Source organism: Bombina bombina, chromosome 10 (genome assembly GCF_027579735.1).
Source record: "Bombina bombina isolate aBomBom1 chromosome 10, aBomBom1.pri, whole genome shotgun sequence".
In the NCBI taxonomy this organism is placed as follows: domain Eukaryota; kingdom Metazoa; phylum Chordata; class Amphibia; order Anura; family Bombinatoridae; genus Bombina; species Bombina bombina.
This window is the reverse complement of record NC_069508.1, coordinates 81299963-81322112: the sequence shown is the minus strand read 5'-3', so window position 1 is coordinate 81322112 and position 22150 is coordinate 81299963. Positions and strand designations below refer to the sequence as shown.

General features: G+C 41.5%; 1 protein-coding gene across 1 annotated transcript in view; it reads right to left on the bottom strand.

Annotated features, from left to right (window-relative positions):
• LOC128640804 (protein PRRC2C) overlaps window positions 1-22150 on the bottom strand; it is a 1245292-nt gene that overhangs the window by 1112847 nt on the left and 110295 nt on the right. Inside the window, exon 3 of the mRNA XM_053693223.1 lies at window positions 2022-2235. Within this exon, the coding sequence (XP_053549198.1) occupies window positions 2022-2235 (214 nt within the window). The remainder of the gene's footprint in view (window positions 1-2021; window positions 2236-22150) is intronic.

The following is a 22150-nucleotide window of genomic DNA, read 5'->3' as shown; positions in this document are numbered from 1 at the left end:
AAACACTTCTGGAATAACTACAGGAGATTTAAAAACCTTAATTAAACGTTTAGATTTAGTATCAAGAGGACCAGAATCCTCTATTTCTAATGCAATTAATACTTCTTTAAATAAAGAACGAATAAATTCCATCTTGAACAAATACAAAGATTTATCAGCATCAACCTCTGAGACAGAAACCTCTGAACCAGAAGAACCATTATCAGTATCAGAATGCTGATGTTCATTTAAAAATTCATCTGAAAAAAGCGAAGTTTTAAAAGACTTTTATGTAAACTAGAAGGAGAAATAACAGACATAGCCTTCTTAATGGATTTAAAAAATAAAATCTCTTATGTTTATCAGGAACATTCTGAAAATTAGATGTTGACGGAACAGCAACAGGTAATGTAACAGTACTAAAGGAAATTTTATCTGCATTAATAAGTTTGTCATGACATGCAATACAAACAACAGCTGGAGAAACAGATACCAAAAAATTATAGCAGATACACTTAGCTTGATAGCTCCAGCACTAGACAGCGATTTTCCTGTAGTATCTTCTGACTCAGAAGCAACGTGAGACATCTTGCAATATGTAAGAGAAAAAACAACATATAAAGCAAAATTGATCAAATTCCTTAAATGACAGTTTCAGGAATGGGAAAAAAAAAATGCCAAAGAACAAGCTTCTAGCAACCAGAAGCAATGAAAAAATAAGACTTAAATAATGTGGAGACAAAAGCGATGCCCTTATTTTTTAGCGCCAAATAAGACGCCCACATTATTTGGCGCCTAAATGCTTTTGGCGCCAAAAATGACGCCACATCCGGAATGCCGACATTTTTGGCGCAAAATAACGTCAAAAAATGACGCAACTTCCGGCGACACGTATGACGCCGGAAACGGAAAATAATTTTTGCGCCAAAAAAGTCTGCGCCAAGAATGACGCAATAAAATGAAGTTTTTTCAGCCCCCGCGAGCCTAACAGCCCACAGGAAAAAAAGAGTCAAATTTTTGAAGGTAAGAAAAAATGATTAATTCAAATGCATTATCCCAAATATGAAACTGACTGTCTGAAAAATAAGGAAAGTTGAACATTCTGAGTCAAGGCAAATAAATGTTTGAATACATATATTTAGAACTTTATAAACAAAGTGCCCAACCATAGCTTAGAGTGTCACAGAAAATAAGATTTACTTACCCCAGGACACTCATCTACATGTTTGTAGAAAGCCAAACCAGTACTGAAACGAGAATCAGCAGAGGTAATGGTATATATAAGAGTATATTGTCGATCTGAAAAGGGAGGTAAGAGATGAATCTCTACGACCGATAACAGAGAACCTATGAAATAGACCCCGTAGAAGGAGATCACTGCATTCAAATAGGCAATACTCTCCTCACATCCCTCTGACATTCACTGCACGCTGAGAGGAAAACCGGGCTCCAACTTGCGGCGGAGCGCATATCAACGTAGAATCTAGCACAAACTTACTTCACCACCTCCATCGGAGGCAAAGTTTGTAAAACTGAATTGTGGGTGTGGTGAGGGGTGTATTTATAGGCATTTTAAGGTTTGGGAAACTTTGCCCCTCCTGGTAGGAATGTATATCCCATACGTCACTAGCTCATGGACTCTTGCTAATTACATGAAAGAAAAAGCACTGTGTAGGACAAGGGAATTGATGGATAAATCCACATTTCATCTAGGAGGCCTGTGACCTCTTCACAATAGAAAAATATTTCCACAGTTTAGCTAAAAACTTTGTCCACTTTATAGGCTCTCTGAGATGGAAATAGGATCTCAAGTTAAATAATTATTTTCTGTATCTTGTAGATCAGTGTTTCAGAATTTAAACTCACTCTGTCAGGAAGGGAAATTACTGAGGAATTCTGGGAGAGTGAGAGGGTTTAAAAGCTATAGAATGTGGGAGTGATTTCCCTCCTCCAAATGAATAACTGTAATCCATCATGTGATGATCTTGTGGAATCTCACCATCTTAAGAAAGAAAAAATAAATAATTTGTAAAATATATTACCTGAAATCTATAGCATTTTCTGGTGCTTTAGGGGAAGTGGCAACCTGATGAAGATCTTTATGTTGGTAAGACTCAGTTCCCCACATCACACGAGGTTCAGATAATGGAATTCCAGAATCTCTTATTGGTTGTGTCATGTGCTCAAAGGGCTCAGAGGAAGCAGTTTGGCCCTCTATTTGATCTCTCCTCATTAAAGGCTTAGTTGGTATAATCCCTAAGAAGTATAAAACATATATTAAAAGTAATGAAAAATCTGTGTACAGTGTTATGAAAATTATATGTTATGCTTACCTGATAAATTCATTTATGTCATAGTGGTGAGAGTCTACAATTAATTACTCATGGAAATTATACTTCTGACCACTAGGAGGCGTCAAGGATCCCTAAACTCCAAGAGCCCTTAAAACCACATCAACCTTAATGGAGACTAGTATGAGATAACAAAATGTATACTTACCTGATAAATTCATTTATTTCTGGATATGGTGAGTCCACAGAATCATCAATTACTATTGGGAATATCACTCCTGGCCAGCAGGAGGTGGCAAAGAGCACCAAAGCAAAGCTGTTAAGTATCACTTCCTCTCCCACAATCCCCAGTCATTTGACTGAAAGAAAATGGCGAAAAACTAAAAAAAAAATAACACAAGGTGCCTAAGGTGCCTGAGGTTAAAGTTAAAAATAACTGTTTTAAAATGAAGGGCGGGCCGTGGACCCACCGTATCCGTAAATAAAAAAATTAATCAGGTAAGCATAATTTTTGTTATTTAATACTACAGGGAGTGCAGAATTATTAGGCAAGTTGTATTTTTGAGGATTAATTTTATTATTGAACAACAACCATGTTCTCAATGAACCCAAAAAACTCATTAATATCAAAGCTGAATAGTTTTGGAAGTAGTTTTTAGTTTGTTTTTAGTTATAGCTATTTTAGGGGGATATCTGTGTGTGCAGGTGACTATTACTGTGCATAATTATTAGGCAACTTAACAAAAAACAAATATATACTCATTTCAATTATTTATTTTTACCAGTGAAACCAATATAACATCTCAATATTCACAAATATACATTTCTGACATTCAAAAACAAAACAAAAACAAATCAGTGACCAATATAGCCACCTTTCTTTGCAAGGACACTCAAAAGCCTGCCATCCATGGATTCTGTCAGTGTTTTGATCTGTTCACCATCAACATTGTGTGCAGCAGCAACCACAGCCTCCCAGACACTGTTCAGAGAGGTGTACTGTTTTCCCTCCTTGTAAATCTCACATTTGATGATGGACCACAATGGGGTTCAGATCAGGTGAACAAGGAGGCCATGTCATTAGATTTTCTTCTGTTATACCCTTTCTTGCCAGCCATGCTGTGGAGTACTTGGACGCGTGTGATGGAGCATTGTCCTGCATGAAAATCATGTTTTTCTTGAAGGATGCAGACTTCTTCCTGTACCACTGCTTGAAGGTGTCTTCCAGAAACTGGCAGTAGGACTGGGAGTTGAGCTTGACTCCATCCTCAACCCAAAAAGGCCCCACAAGCTCATCTTTGATGATACCAGCCCAAACCAGTACTCCACCTTGCTGGCGTCTGAGTCGGACTGGAGCTCTCTGCCCTTTACCAATCCAGCCACGGGCCCATACATCTGGCCCATCAAGACTCACTCTCATTTCATCAGTCCATAAAACCTTAGAAAAATCAGTCTTGAGATATTTCTTGGCCCAGTCTTGACGTTTCAGCTTGTGGCCATGTCTCTGAGTATTGCACACCTTGTGCTTTTGGGCACTCCAGTGATGTTGCAGCTCTGAAATATGGCCAAACTGGTGGCAAGTGGCATCTTGGCAGCTGCACGCTTGACTTTTCTCAGTTCATGGGCAGTTATTTTGCTCCTTGGTTTTTCCACACGCTTCTTGCGACCCTGTTGACTATTTTGAATGAAACGCTTGATTGTTCGATGATCACGCTTCAGAAGCTTTGCAATTTTAAGAGTGCTGCATCCCTCTGCAAGATATCTCACTATTTTTTGACTTTTCTGAGCCTGTCAAGTCCTTCTTTTGACCCATTTTGCCAAAGGAAAGGAAGTTGCCTAATAATTATGCACACCTGATATAGGGTGTTGATGTCATTAGACCACACCCCTTCTCATTACAGAGATGCACATCACCTAATATGCTTAATTGGTAGTAGGCTTTCGAGCCTATACAGCTTGGTGTAAGACAACATGCATAAAGAGGATGATGTGGTCAAAATGCTAATTTGCCTAATAATTCTGCACACAGTGTAGTTTCCAGTAAGGTTGATTTAGTTTTATTTCCTAAGATATGGTGAGTCCACAGAATCAATTACTGTTGGGAACCAATACCCAAGCTAGAGGACACCGATGGCAGGGACAAGACAGGTAACCTATACAGAAGGAATCACCGCTTGAAGAACCTTTCTCCCAAAAGAACCTTAGTCGAGGCAAAATAATCAAATTTGAAAAATGTTGACAGGGTTAGAAGAGAAGACCAAGTTGCAACCTTGCAAAACCGTTCCAGAGACGCTTCATTTTTGAAAATCCAGAAAAAAAAATTATGCTTACCTGATAATTGTATTTCCATCTGTGGGAGGAGAGTCCAATGCTTGATTCATTACTTGTGGGAATTAAGAACCTGGTCACCAGGAGGAGGCAAAGACACCCCAGTCAAAGGCTTAAAAAAAAAATAATAATAATAATAATAATAATAATAATAATAATAACACAAGGTGCCTGAGGTTAAAGTTAAAAATAACTGTCTTAAAATGAAGAGCAGGCCGTGGACCACACTCCCCTCATCCCCTAGTCATTCTGCCAAGGGAACAAGGAACAGTAGAATAATATCAGGGTATAAATGGTGCCAGAAGAATATTATAACATTTAGGTCCACCCCCCAGAGAAATGGGCGGGAGCAGAGGACTATCCTCCCACAGATGGAAATGAAATTATCAGGTAAGCATAATTTATGTTTCCCATCTTAATGGGAGGAGAGTCCACTGCGTCATTCATTACTTGTGGGAACAAATACCCAAGCTCTAGAGGACACTAAATGAAAAAAATGGAAGGGTAAAAGAAGGTGGACCCTATACTGAAGACAACACAGCCTGCAGAACCCTTCTCCCAAAAGCTGCTTCCGCCGAAGCAATAACATCAAATTTGTAAAATGTTGCAAAAGTATGTAGAGAGGACCAAGTAGCCGCCTTACAAATCTGCTCCATAGAAGCCTCGTTCTTAAAGGCCCAAGAAGAGGCCACAGCTCTAGTAAAGAGTCATAATCCTCAGAGGAGGCTTATGCCCGCTGTCTCAAGGCGAAACGGAGGAAGAAGTTTGTCTAAATTCCTATGTGGCCTGAAGATAGAACTTCAAAGCACAAATCACATCCAGAATTATGTTGAAAGGAACCACAATTAATGTTGCTAATTGACACAACCATAGAAAGAAAACCTAACTTGGCTCGTAGAACAGCCTTATCAGCATTGAAAGCCAGATAAGGAGGGACACATCGCAAGGCAGTAATCACAGATACTCTGCGCGCAAAAAGCAATAGCCCATAGAAAAGGAACCTTCCAAGACAATAATATAATGTCTACTTCATGCATAGGCTCCAACGGAACCTGTGCAAAACTTAAAGAACAAGATTTAAACTCCAAAGAGCAGCAATAGATCTGAACAAAGGTCTGATCCTAGCAAAGCCTTAACAAGTGACTGCACATAAGGAAGCTCAGCAAACCCCTTGTGCAGTAACACAGACAGGGACAAAATCTGTCCCCTCAGGGGACTTGCAGAAAAGCCCTTCCCCAGTTCATCCTAGAGAACAGAATAAGTAGGTCTTCTACACCTTATGATAGATGAGACGAGCAACCAGCTACAAGCTTGAATGAGAGTAAAAAAGTAAATGTATGCTTAACTGATAAATTAATTGTTTCTATGGTAAGACGAGTCCACTGATTCATCCTTTACTTGTGGGATACTATCCTCCTGCTAACAGGAAGTGGCAAAGAGCACCACAGCAGAGCTGTCTATATAGCTCCTCCCTTAGGCTCCACCCCCCAGTCATTTGACCGAAGATACAGGAAGAAAAAGGAGAAACTAAAAGGTGCAGAGGTGACTGAAGTTTAAAATAAAAAAATATAATCTGTCTTAAAATGACAGGGCGGGCCGTGGACTCGTCATACCATAGAAGAAATTAATTTATCAGGTAAAAATTTACTTTTCTTCTATAAGGTACGACGAGTCCATGGATTCATCCTTTACTTGTGGGATACAATACCAAAGCTACAGGACACGGATGAACGGGAGAGACAAGACAGATGGTTAAACAGAAGGCACCACTGCTTGAAGAACTTTTCTTCCAAAAATAGCCTCCGAAGAAGCAAAAGTATCAAATTTGTAAAATTTGGAAAAAGTATGAAGCGAAGACCAAGTCGCAGCCTTACAAATCTGTTCAACAGAAGCATCATTTTTAAAAGCCCATGTGGAAGCCACTGCTTAGTAGAGTGAGCTGTAATCCTTTCAGGAGGCTGCTGTCCAGCAGTCTTGTATGCCAAGCAAATTATGCTTTTCAGCCAAAAAGAAAGAGAGGTAGTCGTAGCTTTTTGACCTCTATGTGTTCCAGAATAGACAGCAAACAAAGAAGAGATTTGACGGAAATCTTTGGTTGCTTGCAAGTAAAACTTCAAAGCACGAACCATGTCCAAGTTGTGCAACAGATGCTCCTTCTTAGAGGAAGGATTAGGACACAGAGAAGGAACAACTATTTCCTGACTGATATTCCTATTAGTAACAACCTTAGGAAGGAATCAAGGTTTGGTACGCAAAACCACCTTATCAGCATGGAAAACAAGATAAGGCGAGTTGCATTGCAATGCAGATAGTTCAGAAACTCTTTGAGACAAAGAGATAGCAACTAAAAACAGAAATTTCCAAGATAGAAGCTTAATATCTATGGAATGCATAGGTTCAAACGGAACCCCTTGAAGAACTTTAAGAACTAAATTCAAACTCCATGGCGGAGCAACAGGTTTAAACAAAGGCTTGATTCTAACTAAAGCCTGACAGAACAACTTAAAGTCTGGAACATCTGCCAGACGCTTGTGCAGTAGAATTGATAAAGCAGATATTTGTCCCTTTAAGGAACTAGCTGATAGCCCCTTCTCCAATCCTTCTTGGAGAAAGGACAAAATTCTAGGAATCTTGATCTTACTCCATGAGTAGCCTTTGAATTTGCACCAATAAAGATATGTATGCCATATCTTATGATATTTTTTCCTGGTGAAAGGCTTTCGAGCCTGAATCAAGGTATCTATGACCGACTCAGAGAAACCCCGCTTGGATAAAATCAAGCGTTCAATATCCAAGCAGTCAGCCGCAGAGAAACTAGATTTGGATGCTGGAACGGACCTTGAATCAGAAGGTCCTGTCTCAGTGGCAGAGTCCATGGTGGAAGAGATGACATGTCCACCAGGTCTGCATACCAAGTCCTGTGTGGCCACGCAGGTGCTATCAAAATCACAGAAGCTCTCTCCTGTTTGATTCTGTCAATCAAACAAGGAAGGAGAGGAAATGGTGGAAACACATAAGCCAGGTTGGACGACAAGGGTACTGCTAGAGCATCTATCAGTACTGCCTGAGGATCCCTTGACCTGGACCCGTAACAAGTTCTGACGAGATGCCATCAGATCCAATTATAGTGTGCCCCATTGCTGAATCAATTGTGCAAACACCTCCGGATGGAGTTCCCACTCCCCCGGATGAAAAGTCTGACGACTTTGGAAATCCGCTCCCCAGTTCTCCACTCCTGGGATATAGAATGCTGATAGATGGCAAGAGTGAGTCTGCCCATCAAATTATTTTGGTAACCTCTATCATCACTAGAGAACTCTTTGTGTCCCCCCCCCCCCCCGATGATTGATATATGCTACAGTTGTGATATTGTCCGACTGGAATCTTATGAATCTGGCCGAAGCCAGCTGAGGCCACGCCTGAATCGCGTGAAATATCGCTCTCAGTTCTAGAATATTTATCGGGAGTAGAGCCTCCTCCTGAGTCCACAAACCCTGTGCTTTCAGGGAATATCAGACTTCACCCCAGCCCAATAGGCTGGCGTCCGTCGTCACTATGATCCACGCTGGCCTGCGGAAACACATTCCCTGGGACAGATGATCCTGTGACAAACACCAAAGAAGAGAGTCTCTGGTCTCTTGATCCAGATTTATCTGAGGAGATAAATTTGCACAATCCTCATTCCACTGTTTGAGCATGCATAGTTGCAGTGGTCTGAGATGCAAGCGAGCAAACGGAACTATGTCCGTTGCCGCTACCATTAGTCTGATTACCTCCATACACTGAGCCACTGACGGCCGAGGAATGGAATGAAGAGCTCGGCAGGTGGTTAAAATCTTTGATTTCCTGACCTCCGTCAGAAAAATTTTCATGTCCACCGAATCTATCAGAGTTCCCAGGAATGGAACTCTTGTGAGAGGGATAAGTGAACTCTTTTTACATTCACCTTCCACCAAGTGAGATCTTAGAAAAGCCAACACAATGCCCGTGTGAGACTTGCTAGTTGATAAGTCGACGCCTGAATTAAGACACCGTCCAGATAAGGTGTCACTGCTATACCCCGCGGCCTTAGAACCGCCAGAAGGGACCCTAAGCACCTTTGTGAAAATTATGGGAGCTGTGGCCAACCCGAAGGGAAGAGCCACAAACTGGTAATGCTTGTCCAGAAAGGCGAACCTGAGGAACTGGTGATGATCTTTGTGGATAGGGATGTGTAGATATGCATCCTTTAAGTCCACGGTGGTCATATATTGACCCTCCTGGATCATTGGTAAAATAGTCCAAATGGTCTCAATCTTGAAGGATGGGACTCTGAAGAATTTGTATAGGATCTTGAGATCGAAAATTGGTCTGAAGGTTCCCTCTTTTTTGGGAACCACAAACTGTTTGGAGTAAAATCCCTGCCCCTGTTCTGCTTTCGGAACTGGTCGGTTCACTCCCATGGTATATAGGTTCTACACAGCGTAAGAACGCCACTATTTTTGTCTGGTTTGTAGACAATTGAGAAAGATGGAATCTCCCCCTTGGAGGAGAATCTTTGAAATCTAGAAGATACCCCTGGGTTATGATTTCTAAAGCCCAGGAGTCCTGAACGTCTCTTGCCCAAGCCTGAGCAAAGAGAGAAAGTCTGCCCCCTACTAGATCTGGTCCCGGATCGGGGGCTACCCTATCATGCTGTCTTCGTGGCAGCAGTGGGCTTCCTGTTTACCTTTGTTCCAAGTCTGGTTAGGTCTCCAGACTGACTTGGATTGAGCAAAATTCCCCTCGTTTTGCAGCAGGGGAAGAGGTTGAGGGACCATCTTTGAATTTTCAAAAAGGAACAAAAATTATTTTGTTTGGTACTCATCTTATTTGTCTTATCCGGAGGAAGCACAAAAACTGAAGAGGGACCGCTGTAGCTTAAAATAAATAAACTTTATTTCCACAAAAGTTAAAATAGGACAGGCATCCCAATCAAAGGGCGGACTGGAATGGCTATCATGTTTCAACCATGGTGGCCGTAATCATAGCATAAAGATCTCAGTACAAACATGTGTTATAAAACAACATTAAGAACAAATGATTGGTTAAGAAATAAATTAGATCAAAGAACACGCCCATATGAAAACAACAGGTACCTTTCTAAACCTTTTAACCCTTCACTAGCAGAAACACACCTGCAGGGCAAAATAAGAACAATATGAAATTGCAATTAAAGTGTATTTGCCCTATGAAGCCAGCAAACATGAAGGTTATATGCATTTAAATAAATTGCTTAGTACAAGACTATAAACCCTGTATGACCGTAATTTATAGTTAATAGTCCATATAAATAACCCAGAATATGTGCAACAATAAGTAGTAGCAATAAGTAAGTAAGAGCCTAAGAGTTCTAAATCCCCAAAACATGCTAAACCCAATGGTAACACAATGTCCAAAAGGAATTACTGGATAGAACATAATATTAATATTAATTAAAATTTCAATATATGTTGTACCTTAAGTAAAGATGATGAGTCACCTTATGATAAATATATGTAAAACAAATTACCCATATAGGAGAGATTAGACAATGTACAATGGTAAAGATAATACACAGAATTTAATTAATTAAAGGGATATCCATTCCCAAAAATTAATGAGATCATATTGTGAGTTTAAACCGTGAGGTGTCCTGGTTTTTAGATGAAATATCCAGTCAATGTCAATGTCCCCTCCTCTTTTTGGGGGAAAACACCTTCTCAATGGCAACCCACCTAAAGGTATTCAATTTACCCTGGTGTAGTGTAGCAAAATGCTGTACCAATAAGGAGGTGGATTTCCCTTTTTCTATAGAGGAAAAATGCTCCCTAATCCGTGTATTCACATCCCTGGCCGTGAGGCCAGTGTACTGTAAATTACACTTAATGCAAGTTATCAAATAAATGACACCTGTGTGTGTGCAATTTATACAGCTTTTGATATCAAAGGACCTGCCTGTGACCACCGAAGAAAAAGTGTTAGTTACTTGAACATAATCACAAGGCCGGCACTTGCGGTGCCCGCATTTGAACATTCCTACATGAGAAAGCCATGAACTCTGTGGTCTATCCACCTGTTTTAATTGAGTGGGTGATAGAATGTTACCCAGAGTTCGGCTTTTCTTGTAGCTGCATCTTATCCCATTCTTAACTGTATCCTTAAGCTGGTCATCAGCCGCTAGTAGGGGAAAGTGCCTCTTAATGATACTACAAATCTTGGGAAATTGGTCACTGTAGGTGGTTACAAAATTAACTCCCTGAAAGTTCAATGTTCTCTCATTAGGGGTTTTATCCTCCAAAAGTGCAACCCTAGGTAACATCTGTACCTTCTTCCTGGCTTCATTGATGTGACTGCTGTTGTACTTATGTTCCTTAAGTCTCTCGGCTAGAACATCTGCCTCTCTTAAATAATCAGATTCCCTACTACAGTTTCTCTTAATACGAGAAAACTGGCCTTTAGCCACCGCGTACAAAGTACTCTTCGGGTGGCAGCTATTAGCATGTAGTAGCGAATTTCCCGAAATTGGCTTATGGTATACTTTGGTATGTATACAGCCACTTTCATCCCCTTCTAGGCTCAAATCAAGGAATGTGATAATACGGGGATTAAATTCAAACGTGAATTTCAAATCACAATCATTGTCATTGAGATAGTCAACAAACACCTTGATGAGTTCCAAAGTTCCTGACCAAATGATCAACAGATCATCTATAAAATGCTTAAAAAAGTGTATGTACCTCCTGAAGGGGTTGCCATCTTCATAGATGTAGCACAGCTCCCACCAGCCAAGATAGAGATTGGCGTAGGAGGGGGGCAAACTTGGCCCCATAGCTGTGCCGCATCTCTGGAGATAGCAAACCCCCTCAAAGGAGAAAAAGTTGTAAACCAAAAGAAATTCCAGGACCCGAAGGATATATGCCTGAAACTCCAAAGTATACTGAGTTGAATTAGTAAGATGAAATTTGACTGCCTCAATCCCCTTTGAGTGTGGTATGGATAAATACAAAGAAGCAACATTAATCGTTACCCAACAGAACGATGTTTCCCACTCCACTCTACCAAGGAGATTTAGGACATGTTTGGAGTCTCTGGTATACGAAAGCAAGTTTGTCACTATTGGCTGCAACAAGGCATCAAGCCATTGGGACAGGAGTTCCAATAAGGAATCAATCCCACTGACTATGGGACGTCCCTTAATGTTTTGTAATGATTTATGGACCTTAGGAAGATGGTGGAACAAGGGCATTTTGGGAAAAGACACTTCCAAGTATCTAGCTGTATCAGTATCAATATGCCCTTGCTCCAAACCATTGTCCAAAATGTTCTTGACCTCTTTCATAAATTGATTGGTAGGATTACGTGTGAGTTCCTCATAATTGTGTGTATTCTTAAGTTGGCGTAGGGCCTCTGAGACATAATCTAGGTGGTTCATTACGACCACCGTACCGTCCTTATCTGCAGGGCGTATTACAATTGAATCGTTTTCCTGCAAAGTATTTAAGGCATCATTTTGTTGTTTGTTAAGATTATGTCTTATAGGCCCCACACTTTCTTGAAGAGTAACTAAATCCTTCTCAACTTTGTCATAGAAAGTTTCTATGATCGTACCCCTATGTTGTATAGGGTAAAACTTGGATCTCTCGCAAAAATTTTTTACCACTATTGATTGTGCCAAAAGTGGAAGAACTGGCATTTTCTAATTCCTGCAAATTAAGGAGGTCACAATTTTCCTCAAATGTATTAAATTCAGCAAAAATTTGGGGTCCCTCAGGATGTACTGTAAAGTTTTGTTCACCCCTACCAGAAAAGTATTTATTCAAGGTGATGTTCCTTACTAGCTTATTTAGGTCTATCATGGTTTGGAATAAAATAAAGTTTGTAGCTGGAGCAAAACCCAGACCTAAGCCCAAGACTTCAGTCTGGGCTTTGGTAAGGGTAAAGGAGGAAACATTAATGACACTATTCATTTGTACTTTGTGTTGGTGCGATTGCCTCTCAATTGATATCTCTCTTGTGTCTGCTGAGTTCCATTGTTCCCCCCTCCTTCGGGAGGACCCTGTACCATGGAAAAAAACCTGTTCCTGTATTGTCAAATCATTAGTTGCAATTATCTGACCCACAATGCTTGGAATATATTTAGAAACAGAATTGCTGTCATTAGGAGCAGATGTTTCCCTTGGCCTGGCCCCCATATTAATGTCACCATTAGGTTGCTTGAGTATCCCTGTGGGTTGTGCTGCCTGTGTGTGCCCCTGTGCTCCTCCCACATTGGCATATGTGTCATCAGATTCTGACGATCTACCACCTGAGGACCATTCAGTATCACTATCTGAAAAAGTGACTGATTTATTCTGTTGGTTTCTGCGTCTATGCTGGCCCCTTTTCTTATTTATGTTTTTATTTTTACTTGGTTGTCCCTTGTTAAGACCAGTATTATAAGACACATTGCGCCTATATTCATTGCGCTTCTTTCTGTTCCAAATATAGACAGAATTACACTGATAATCAGTCTTATCTCTTATTTCTCCTACATTGGTGTGTTCGGTCCACGGCTTCATCCTTACTTGTGGGATATTCTCATTCCCTACAGGAAGTGGCAAAGAGAGCACAACAGCAGAGCTGTCCATATAGCTCCCCCTCTAGCTCCGCCCCCCAGTCATTCTCTTTGCCGCTCTGTACAAGTAGCATCTCCACGGGGGTGGTAAAGAGTATGTGCTGTTAGTTGTAGTTTTTTATTTTTTCTATCAAGAGTTTGTTATTTTAAAATAGTGCCGGTTTGTACTATTTACTCTGCAACAGAAAATGAAGAAGATTTCTGTTAAAGAGGAGTATGATTTTAGCACCAGTAACTAAAATTGATTGCTGTTCCCACGCAGGACTGTTAAACCAGAGAACTTTCAAGGGGGAACAGTTTGCAGGCTAATCTGCTTCAGGTATGATCAGTCACTTTTCTAACAAGACCTAGTAATGCTAGAAGACTGTCAGTTATCCCTTCTGGGATAGGTAAGCCATTTTCTTAGACTCAGTAACAGAATTAAGGCTTATAATTTGGGCTCTATGCTGGTTGACACTATTGTGGGCTAAGTTGTTTATTTTTTATCATGTTTATGTGACTTTGAAGTGTTTTTTCAAACTTTAAAACACTTTTGGGTATGTTATTTGCGCCTGGCAGCCGTTTAGCAACCTAATTTTGTCAGAAAGGCCCCTTCACTCTGGAATGCAGAGGGAGGAGGCCTCATTTTTGCGCCTCAGTTGTGCAGTTGCTTTTCATCAGGAGGTTCATGCAGCTTCACGTGGAAGGTCAAGAGGCTTAGAAAAGGACTTATAAGAGGTTTATTTTGTTTTTGGTTAACCCATAAGGAAGGTAAAAGATGCGGTGGAGACTGTGGCAGGGGACTGTAGTGTATTAACCGGTTAATTGCTGTTATTAGCTCCGGTTTGGGCATTTAAGGGTCAATTGGTCTGAAAATTGTTGTGCAATACTTTCAAAGCTTTAAGACACTACGGTGAAAAGATTGGATATTTATTTGATTTTTTTTGACGTTTCAGTAATAAAGTGTGCTCCTTTATTATTTAAAGAGACAGTAACGGTTTTGTATAAAATTACTTTTCTTGCATTAAAAAGCTGCCTAGGTTTGTCTAACATGTCTGCCTTCAGATAGCCTATGTTCTGTGTGTATGGAGGCCAAGGTGGTTCCACCATTAAATGTTTGTGCGAAGTGTGCCATAGGGTCCAAACAAATTAAGGACAGTACTGTCACATTTAAAAATGTTGCCCAAGATGATTCTTTAAATGAAGGTAGTGGGGATAGTTCATCATTCTCTCCTTCTGTGTCAACTCCAGCATTGCCCACGCAAGCGATACCTAGTACATCTAGCGTGCCAATGGCGGTTACTATGCAGCAATTAGCAGCAGTAATGGATAATTCACTAGCAGCTTTTTTATCCAAACTGCCAGCTTTTCCTAGAAAGCGCGATTGCTCAGTTTTAAATACAGAGGATGAGCAAGCAGACACTGAGGATAATTTATCTATTATGCCCTCACATCAATCTGATTTGGCGGTGAGGGAGGGCCTGTCTGAAGGAGAAATTTCTGACACAGGAAAGATTTCTCAGCAGGCAGAGCCTGATATAGTTGCATTCAAATTTAAGCTAGAACACCTCCGTGCTCTGCTTAAGGAGGTGCTAGCTACTCTTGATGATTGTGATCCTTTGGTGATTCCAGAGAAATTGTGCAAAATGGACAAATTCGTAGAGGTCCAAGTGCACGCTGATGCTTTTCCGATACCCAAGAGGGTGGCGGATATAGTGACTAAGGAGTGGGAGAAGCCAGGTGTTCCTTTTGTTCCCCCTCCTATATTTAAGAAAATGTTCCCCATAGTTGACCCCAGAAGTGAAGCATGGCAGACGGTTCCTAAGGTAGAAGGGGCAGTTTCAACATTAGCTAAGCGCACAACTATTCCAATAGAGGACAGTTGCGCTTTTAAAGATCTGATGGATAAAAAATTAGAAGGATTGCTTAAGAAAATTTTTGCTCAGCAAGGTTTTCTTCTTCAACCAATTTTGTGCATTATTCCTGTCACCACAGCGGCGTCTTTTTGGTTCGATGAACTAGAAAATTCGCTACAGAAGGAGACTCCATATGATGAAGTCGTGGACAGAATTCACGCACTGAAGTTGGCTAATTATTTTATTTTAGATGCCGCTTTTCGATTAGCTAAATTAGCGGCGAAACATTCAGGTTTTGCAATAGTGGCGCGCAGAGCGCTTTGGCTAAAATCTTGGTCGGCGGATGTGTTGTCAAAAACAAAATTGCTTAATATTCCTTTCAAGGGTAAGACCCTATTCGGGCCAGAGTTGAAAGAGATTATTTCAGACATCACTGGGGGAAAGGGCCATGCCCTTCCACAGGATAGGCCTTTCAAAGCAAAGAATAAGTCTAATTTTCGTTCCTTTCGCAACTTCAGGAACAGACCAGCTTCTAACTCTCAAGCCTCTAGACAAGAGGGTAACACTTCCCAGCCCAAGCCAGCATGGAAACCATTGCAAGGCTGGAACAAGGGGAAACAGGCCAAGAAGCCTGTTGCTCCAACCAAATCAGCATGAAAGGATAGCCCCCGATCCGGGACCGGATCTGGTGGGGGGCAGACTCTCTCTCTTTGCTCAGGCTTGGGCAAGAGATGTCCCAGACCCCTGGGCTTTAGAGATTGTCTCTCAGGGGTATCTCCTAGAATTCAAGGACCTTCCCCCAAAGGGAAGGTTTCCCATTTTCCGCTTGTCTTCAGACCAGACAAAGAGACAGGCATTCTTACATTGCGTAGAAGACCTTTTCAAAATGTGAGTGATTCACCCAGTTCCAAAAGCAGAACAAGGACTGGGTTTTTACTCAAACCTGTTTGTAGTTCCCAAAAAGGAGGGAACGTTCAGGCCAATTCTGGACTTAAAATCCTAAACAAATTTCTCAGAGTTCCATCATTCAAGATGGAAACAATTCGAACAATTCTGCCTATGATCCAGGAGGGTCAATACATGACTACTGTGGACCTAAATTATGCATACCTGCATATTCCAATCCACAAAAATCACCATCAGTTCCTAAGATTTGCCTTTCTGGACAAGCATTACCAGTTTGTGGCCCTTCCTTTCGGGTTGGCCACCGCTCCAAGAATTTTCACAAAGGTGCTAGGGTCCCTTCTAGTGGTACTAAGACTGCGGGGCATTGCAGTAGCCCCTTACCTAGACGACATTAATACAGGCGTTGTCTCTTCCCAGAGCCAAGGCTCATACGGATATTGTTCTAGCCTTTTTAAGGTCTCACAGGTGGAAGGTGAACGTAGAAAAGAGTTCTTTGTCCCCGGTCACAAGGGTTCCCTTCCTGGGAACAATAATAGATTCGGTAGAAATGAAAATCTTTCTGACGGAGGTCAGGAAGTCAAAACTCTCAAAAGCTTGTCGAGTCCTTCATGCCATTGCTCAGCCGTCTGTGGCTCAGTGCATGGAGGTAATCGGTCTAATGGTGGCGGCAATGGACATGGTCCCATTTGCCAGAATTCATATAAGACCACTGCAATTGTGCATGCCCAAGCAATGGAATGGGGATTATGCAGACTTGTCTCCCCAGATACAGATGGACCAGGAAACCAGAGACTCTCTTCTCTGGTGGTTGGCTCAGGATCACCTGTCGCAGGGAATGAGTTTCTGCAGACCAGAGTGGATCATTGTCACGACCGACGCCAGTCTCCTAGGCTGGGGCGCGGTGTGGGACTCCCTGAAAGCTCAGGGTCTATGGTCTCGGGAAGAATATCTTCTCCCGATAAACATTTTGGAACTAAGAGCGATATTCAATACGCTCCTGGTTTGGCCTCAACTAGCGAAAGCCAAATTCATAAGATTTCAGTCGGACAACATGACGACTGTAGCGTACATCAATCATCAGGGAGGAACAAAGAGTTCCCTGGCGATGAGAGAAGTATCCAAGATCATCAAATGGGCGGAGGATCACTCCTGCCATCTATCTGCGATTCACATCCCAGGAGTAGACAACTGGGAGGCAGATTATTTGAGTCGTCAGACTTTCCATCCGGGGGAGTGGGAACTTCACCCGGAGGTCTTTGCCCAGTTAACTCAACTATGGGGCATTCCAGATCTGGATCTGATGGCGTCTTGTCAGAACTCCAAGGTTCCACGCTACGGGTCCAGGTCCAGGGATCCCAAGGCGGCATTGGTAGATGCATTAGTGGCGCCTTGGTCATTCAATCTAGCGTATGTCTTTCCACTGTTTCCTCTACTCCCCAGGCTAGTAGCCAGGATCAAACAGGAGAAGGCTTTGGTGATTCTAATAGCTCCTGCGTGGCCACGCAGAACTTGGTATGCAGACCTGGTGAATATGTCATTGGCTCCACCATGGAAGCTACCATTGAGACAGGACCTTCTAGTGCAAGGTCCATTCGAACACCCAAACCTAGTTTCTCTGCAACTGACTGCTTGGAGATTGAATGCTTGATTATATCTAAGCGTGGGTTTTCGGAATCAGTTATAGATACTCTGGTTCAGGCTAGAAAGCCTGTAACCAGGAGAATTTACCATAAGATATGGCAGAAATATCTCTATTGGTGCGAATCCAAGGGTTACTCATGGAGTAAAATTAGGATTCCAAGGATTCTTTCCTTTCTCCAAGAAGGTTTGGAGAAAGGTCTGTCAGCTAGTTCTTTAAAAGGACAGATATCTGCTCTGCCTGTCTTGTTACACAAATGTCTGGCAGCCGTGCCAGATGTTCAGGCATTCGTACAGGTGTTGGTCAGAATCAAGCCTGTCTACAGACCTGTGACTCCTCCATGGAGTCTAAATTTAGTTCTTTCAGTTCTTCAAGGGGTTCCGTTTGGACCTTTACATTCCATAGATATTAAGTTACTATCTTGGAAAGTTTTGTTTTTGGTTGCTATTTATTCTGCTAGAAGAGTTTCTGAATTGTCTGCTTTGCAGTGTAATTCACCCTTTCTGGTTTTTCATACAGATAAGGTAGTTTTACGTACCAAGCCTGGTTTTCTTCCAAAGGTGGTTTCCAATAGGAATATTAACCAGGAAATAGCTGTTCCTTCTCTGTGTCCTAATCCAGTTTCTAAGAAGGAACGTTTGTTACACAATCTAGATGTGGTTTGTGCTTTAAAATTCTATCTAGAAGCAACAAAGGATTTCAGACAGACATCTTCATTGTTTGTCGACTATTCTGGTAAGAGGAGAGGTCAGAAAGCTACTGCTACCTCTCTTTCCTTCTGGTTAAAAAGCATCATCTGATTAGCTTATGAGACTGCCGGACGGCAGTCTCCTGAACGAATTACTTCTCATTCTACTAGAGCTGTGGCTTCCACATGGGCCTTCAAGAATGAGGCTTCTGTTGAACAGATCTGTAAGGCAGCGACATTGTCTTCTCTGCATACTTTTGCCAAATTTTACAAATTTGATACTTATGCTTCTTCGGAGGCTATTTTTGGGAGAAAGGTTTTACAAGCAGTGGTGCCTTCCGTTTAGGTTACCTGACTTGCTCCCTTCCTTCATCCGTGTCCTAAAGCTTTGGTATTGGTTCCCACAAGTAAGGATGAAGCCGTGGACCGGACACAGCAATGTAGGAGAAAACAGAATTTATGTTTACCTGATAAATTTCTTTCTCCTACGGTGTGTCCGGTCCACGGCCCGCCCTGGCTTTTAGTCATTTTTAATTTGTTTTTTTTTTGTACACTACAGTCACCACTGCACCCTATGGTTCTCCTTTTTCTTCTGACCGTCGGTCGAATGACTGGGGGGTGGAGCTAGAGGGGGAGCTATATGGACAGCTCTGCTGTTGTGCTCTCTTTGCCACTTCCTGTAGGGAATGAGAATATCCCACAAGTAAGGATGAGCCGTGGACCGGACACACCGTAGGAGAAAGAAATTTATCAGGTAAACATAAATTCTGTTTTCGTATACCAGAGACTCCAAACATGTCCTCAATCTCCTTGGTAGAGTGGAGAGGGAAACATTGTTCTGTTGGGTAATGATTGATGCTGTTTCTTTGTATTCATCCATACCACACTCAAAGGGGATTGAGGCAGTCAAATTTCATCTTACTAATTCAACTCAGTACACTTTGGAGTTTCAGGCATATATCCTTCGGGTCCTGGAATTACTTTTGACTCACAACTGTTTCTCCTTTGAGGGGGTTTGCTATCTCCAGAGATGCGGCACAGCTATGGGGGCCAAGTTTGCCCCCTCCTACGCCAATCTCTATCTTGGCTGGTGGGAGCTGTTCTACATCTATGGAGATGGCAACCCCTTCAGGAGGTACATACGCTTTTTTAAGCATTTTATAGATGATCTGTTGATCATTTGGTCAGGACCTTTGGAACTCATCAAGGAGTTTGTTGACTATCTCAATGACAATGATTGTGATTTGAAATTCACGTTTGAATTTAATCCCCGTATCATCACATTCCTTGATTTGAGCCTAGAAGGGGATGAAAGTGGCTGTATACATACCAACGTATACCGTAAGCCAATTTCGGGAAATTTGCTACTACATGCTAATAGCTGCCACCCAAAGAGTACTTTGTACGCGGTGACTAAAGGCCAGTTTTCTCGTATTAAGAGAAATTGTAGTAGGGAATCTGATTATTAAAGAGAGGCAGATGTTCTAGCCGAGAGACTTAAGGAACATAAGTACAACAGCAGTCACATCAATGAAGCCAGGAAGAAGGTACAGATGTTACCTAGGGTTGCACTTTTGGAGGATAAAACCCCTAATGAGAGAACATTGAACTTTCAGGGAGTTAATTTTGTAACCAACTACAGTGACCAATTTCCCAAGATTTGTAGTATCATTAAGAGGCACTTTCCCCTACTAGCGGCTGATGACCAGCTTAAGGATACAGTTAAGAATGGGATAAGATGCAGCTACAAGAAAAGCCAAACTCTGGGTAACATTCTATCACCCACTCAATTAAAACAGGTGGATAGACCACAGAGTTCATGGCTTTCTCATGTAGGAATGTTTAAATGCGGGCACCGCAAGTGCCGGCCTTGTGATTATGTTCAAGTAACTAACACTTTTTCTTCGGTGGTCACAGGCAGGTCTTTTGATATCAAAAGCTGTATAAATTGCACACACACAGGTGTCATTTATTTGATAACTTGCATTAAGTGTAAATTACAGTACACTGGTCTCACGACCAGGGATGTGAATACACGGATTAGGGAGCATTTTTCATCTATAGAAAGAGGGAAATCCACCTCCTTATTGGTACAGCATTTTGCTACACTACACCAGGGTAAATTGAATACCTTTAGGTGGGTTACCATTGAGAAGGTGTTTCCCCCAAAAAGAGGAGGGGACATTGACAGTCTTTTGGCCAAATGTGAGGTGTTCTGGATATTTCATCTAAAAACCAGGACACCTCACGGTTTAAACTCACAATATGATCTCATTAATTTTTGGGAATGAATATCCCTTTAATTAATTAAATTATGTGTATTATCTTTACCATTGTACATTGTCTAATCTCTCCTATATGGGTAATTTGTTTTACATATATTTATCATAAGGTGACTCATCATCTTTACTTAAGGTACAACATATATTGAAATGTAAATTAATATTAATATTATGTTCTATCCAGTAATTCCTTTTGGACATTGTGTTACCATTGGGTTTAGCATGTTTCGGGGATTTACAACGCTTAGGCTCTTACTTACTTATTGCTACTACTTATTGTTGCACATATTCTGGGTTATTAATATGGACTATTAACTATAAATTACGGTCATACAGGGTTTATAGTCTTGTACTAAGCAATTTTTTTAAATGCATATAACCTTCATGTTTGCTGGCTTCATAGGGCAAATACACTTTAATTGCAATTTCATATTGTTCTTATTTTGCCCTGCAGGTGTGTTTCTGCTAGTGAAGGGTTAAAAGGTTTAGAAAGGTACCTGTTGTTTTCATATGGGCGTGTTCTTTGATCTAATTTATTTCTTAACCAATCATTTGTTCTTAATGTTGTTTTATAACACATGTTTGTACTGAGATCTTTATGCTATGATTACGGCCACCATGGCTGAAACATGATAGCCATTCCAGTCCGCCCTTTGATTGGGATGCCTGTCCTATTTTAACTTTTGTGGAAATAAAGTTTATTTATTTTAAGCTACAGAGGTCCCTCTTCAGTTTTTGTGCTTATACACACCAGTACCGGAACCGCTGTACCCGCCTGGTCGGGGTTTGCTTGGCCGTCCATCCAGGATTTTCGTTTGGAGCCACTCCCCCCCCGCCGCAAGCACGTCACTGGAGACGTTGAGTGGAGCCTCGGTTTGAATGCAGAGAGAAGTGTGTGCCACGGGAACGCCGGAGAGAAGCTGTGGGACTCACACCGGGTGTTGCAGGTCCCTGTACAGCGCCGGAGAGAATCTTCCTGGGACATGTTATACACGCCTTACGGAGCAAAAGGTATTCTGTTCCCTGCATTAGAGGTGGGGGGGGGGGAGTGTGGAACCACATCGCACAATATTGTTTAAAACACTTAAAGTGTGCTGGTGCTGACATTTCAGGACTTCCTGTTGTGAAAATTCTGAGGCTAAGGATATACAATGCTTACTATTTTCTATACAGTACTGTGCCCATCTCCTTTGATTGCTGTCTTATCCTGAGGAAGAGCATGTCCTTTCCCTCCAGTGATGTCTGAAATGATTTCTTTCAGTTCAGGCCTTTGAAAGGGATGGGTAAAAGCTTAGATTTTGATGACACATCAGCAGACCAGGACTTAAGCCATAACGCTTCACACGCTAAAATGGCAAAACCTGAATAGTTTTGCCGCTAATTTAGCCAGTTGAAAAGTGGCATCTGTAATGAAAGAATTAGCTACCTTGAGAGCCCTAATTCTATCCAGAAAATCATCTAATGGGGTCTCAACCTGAAAACATAATTTATGTAAGAACTTACCTGATACATTCATTTCTTTCATATTAGCAAGAGTCCATGAGCTAGTGACATATGGGATATACATTCCTACCAGGAGGGGCAAAGT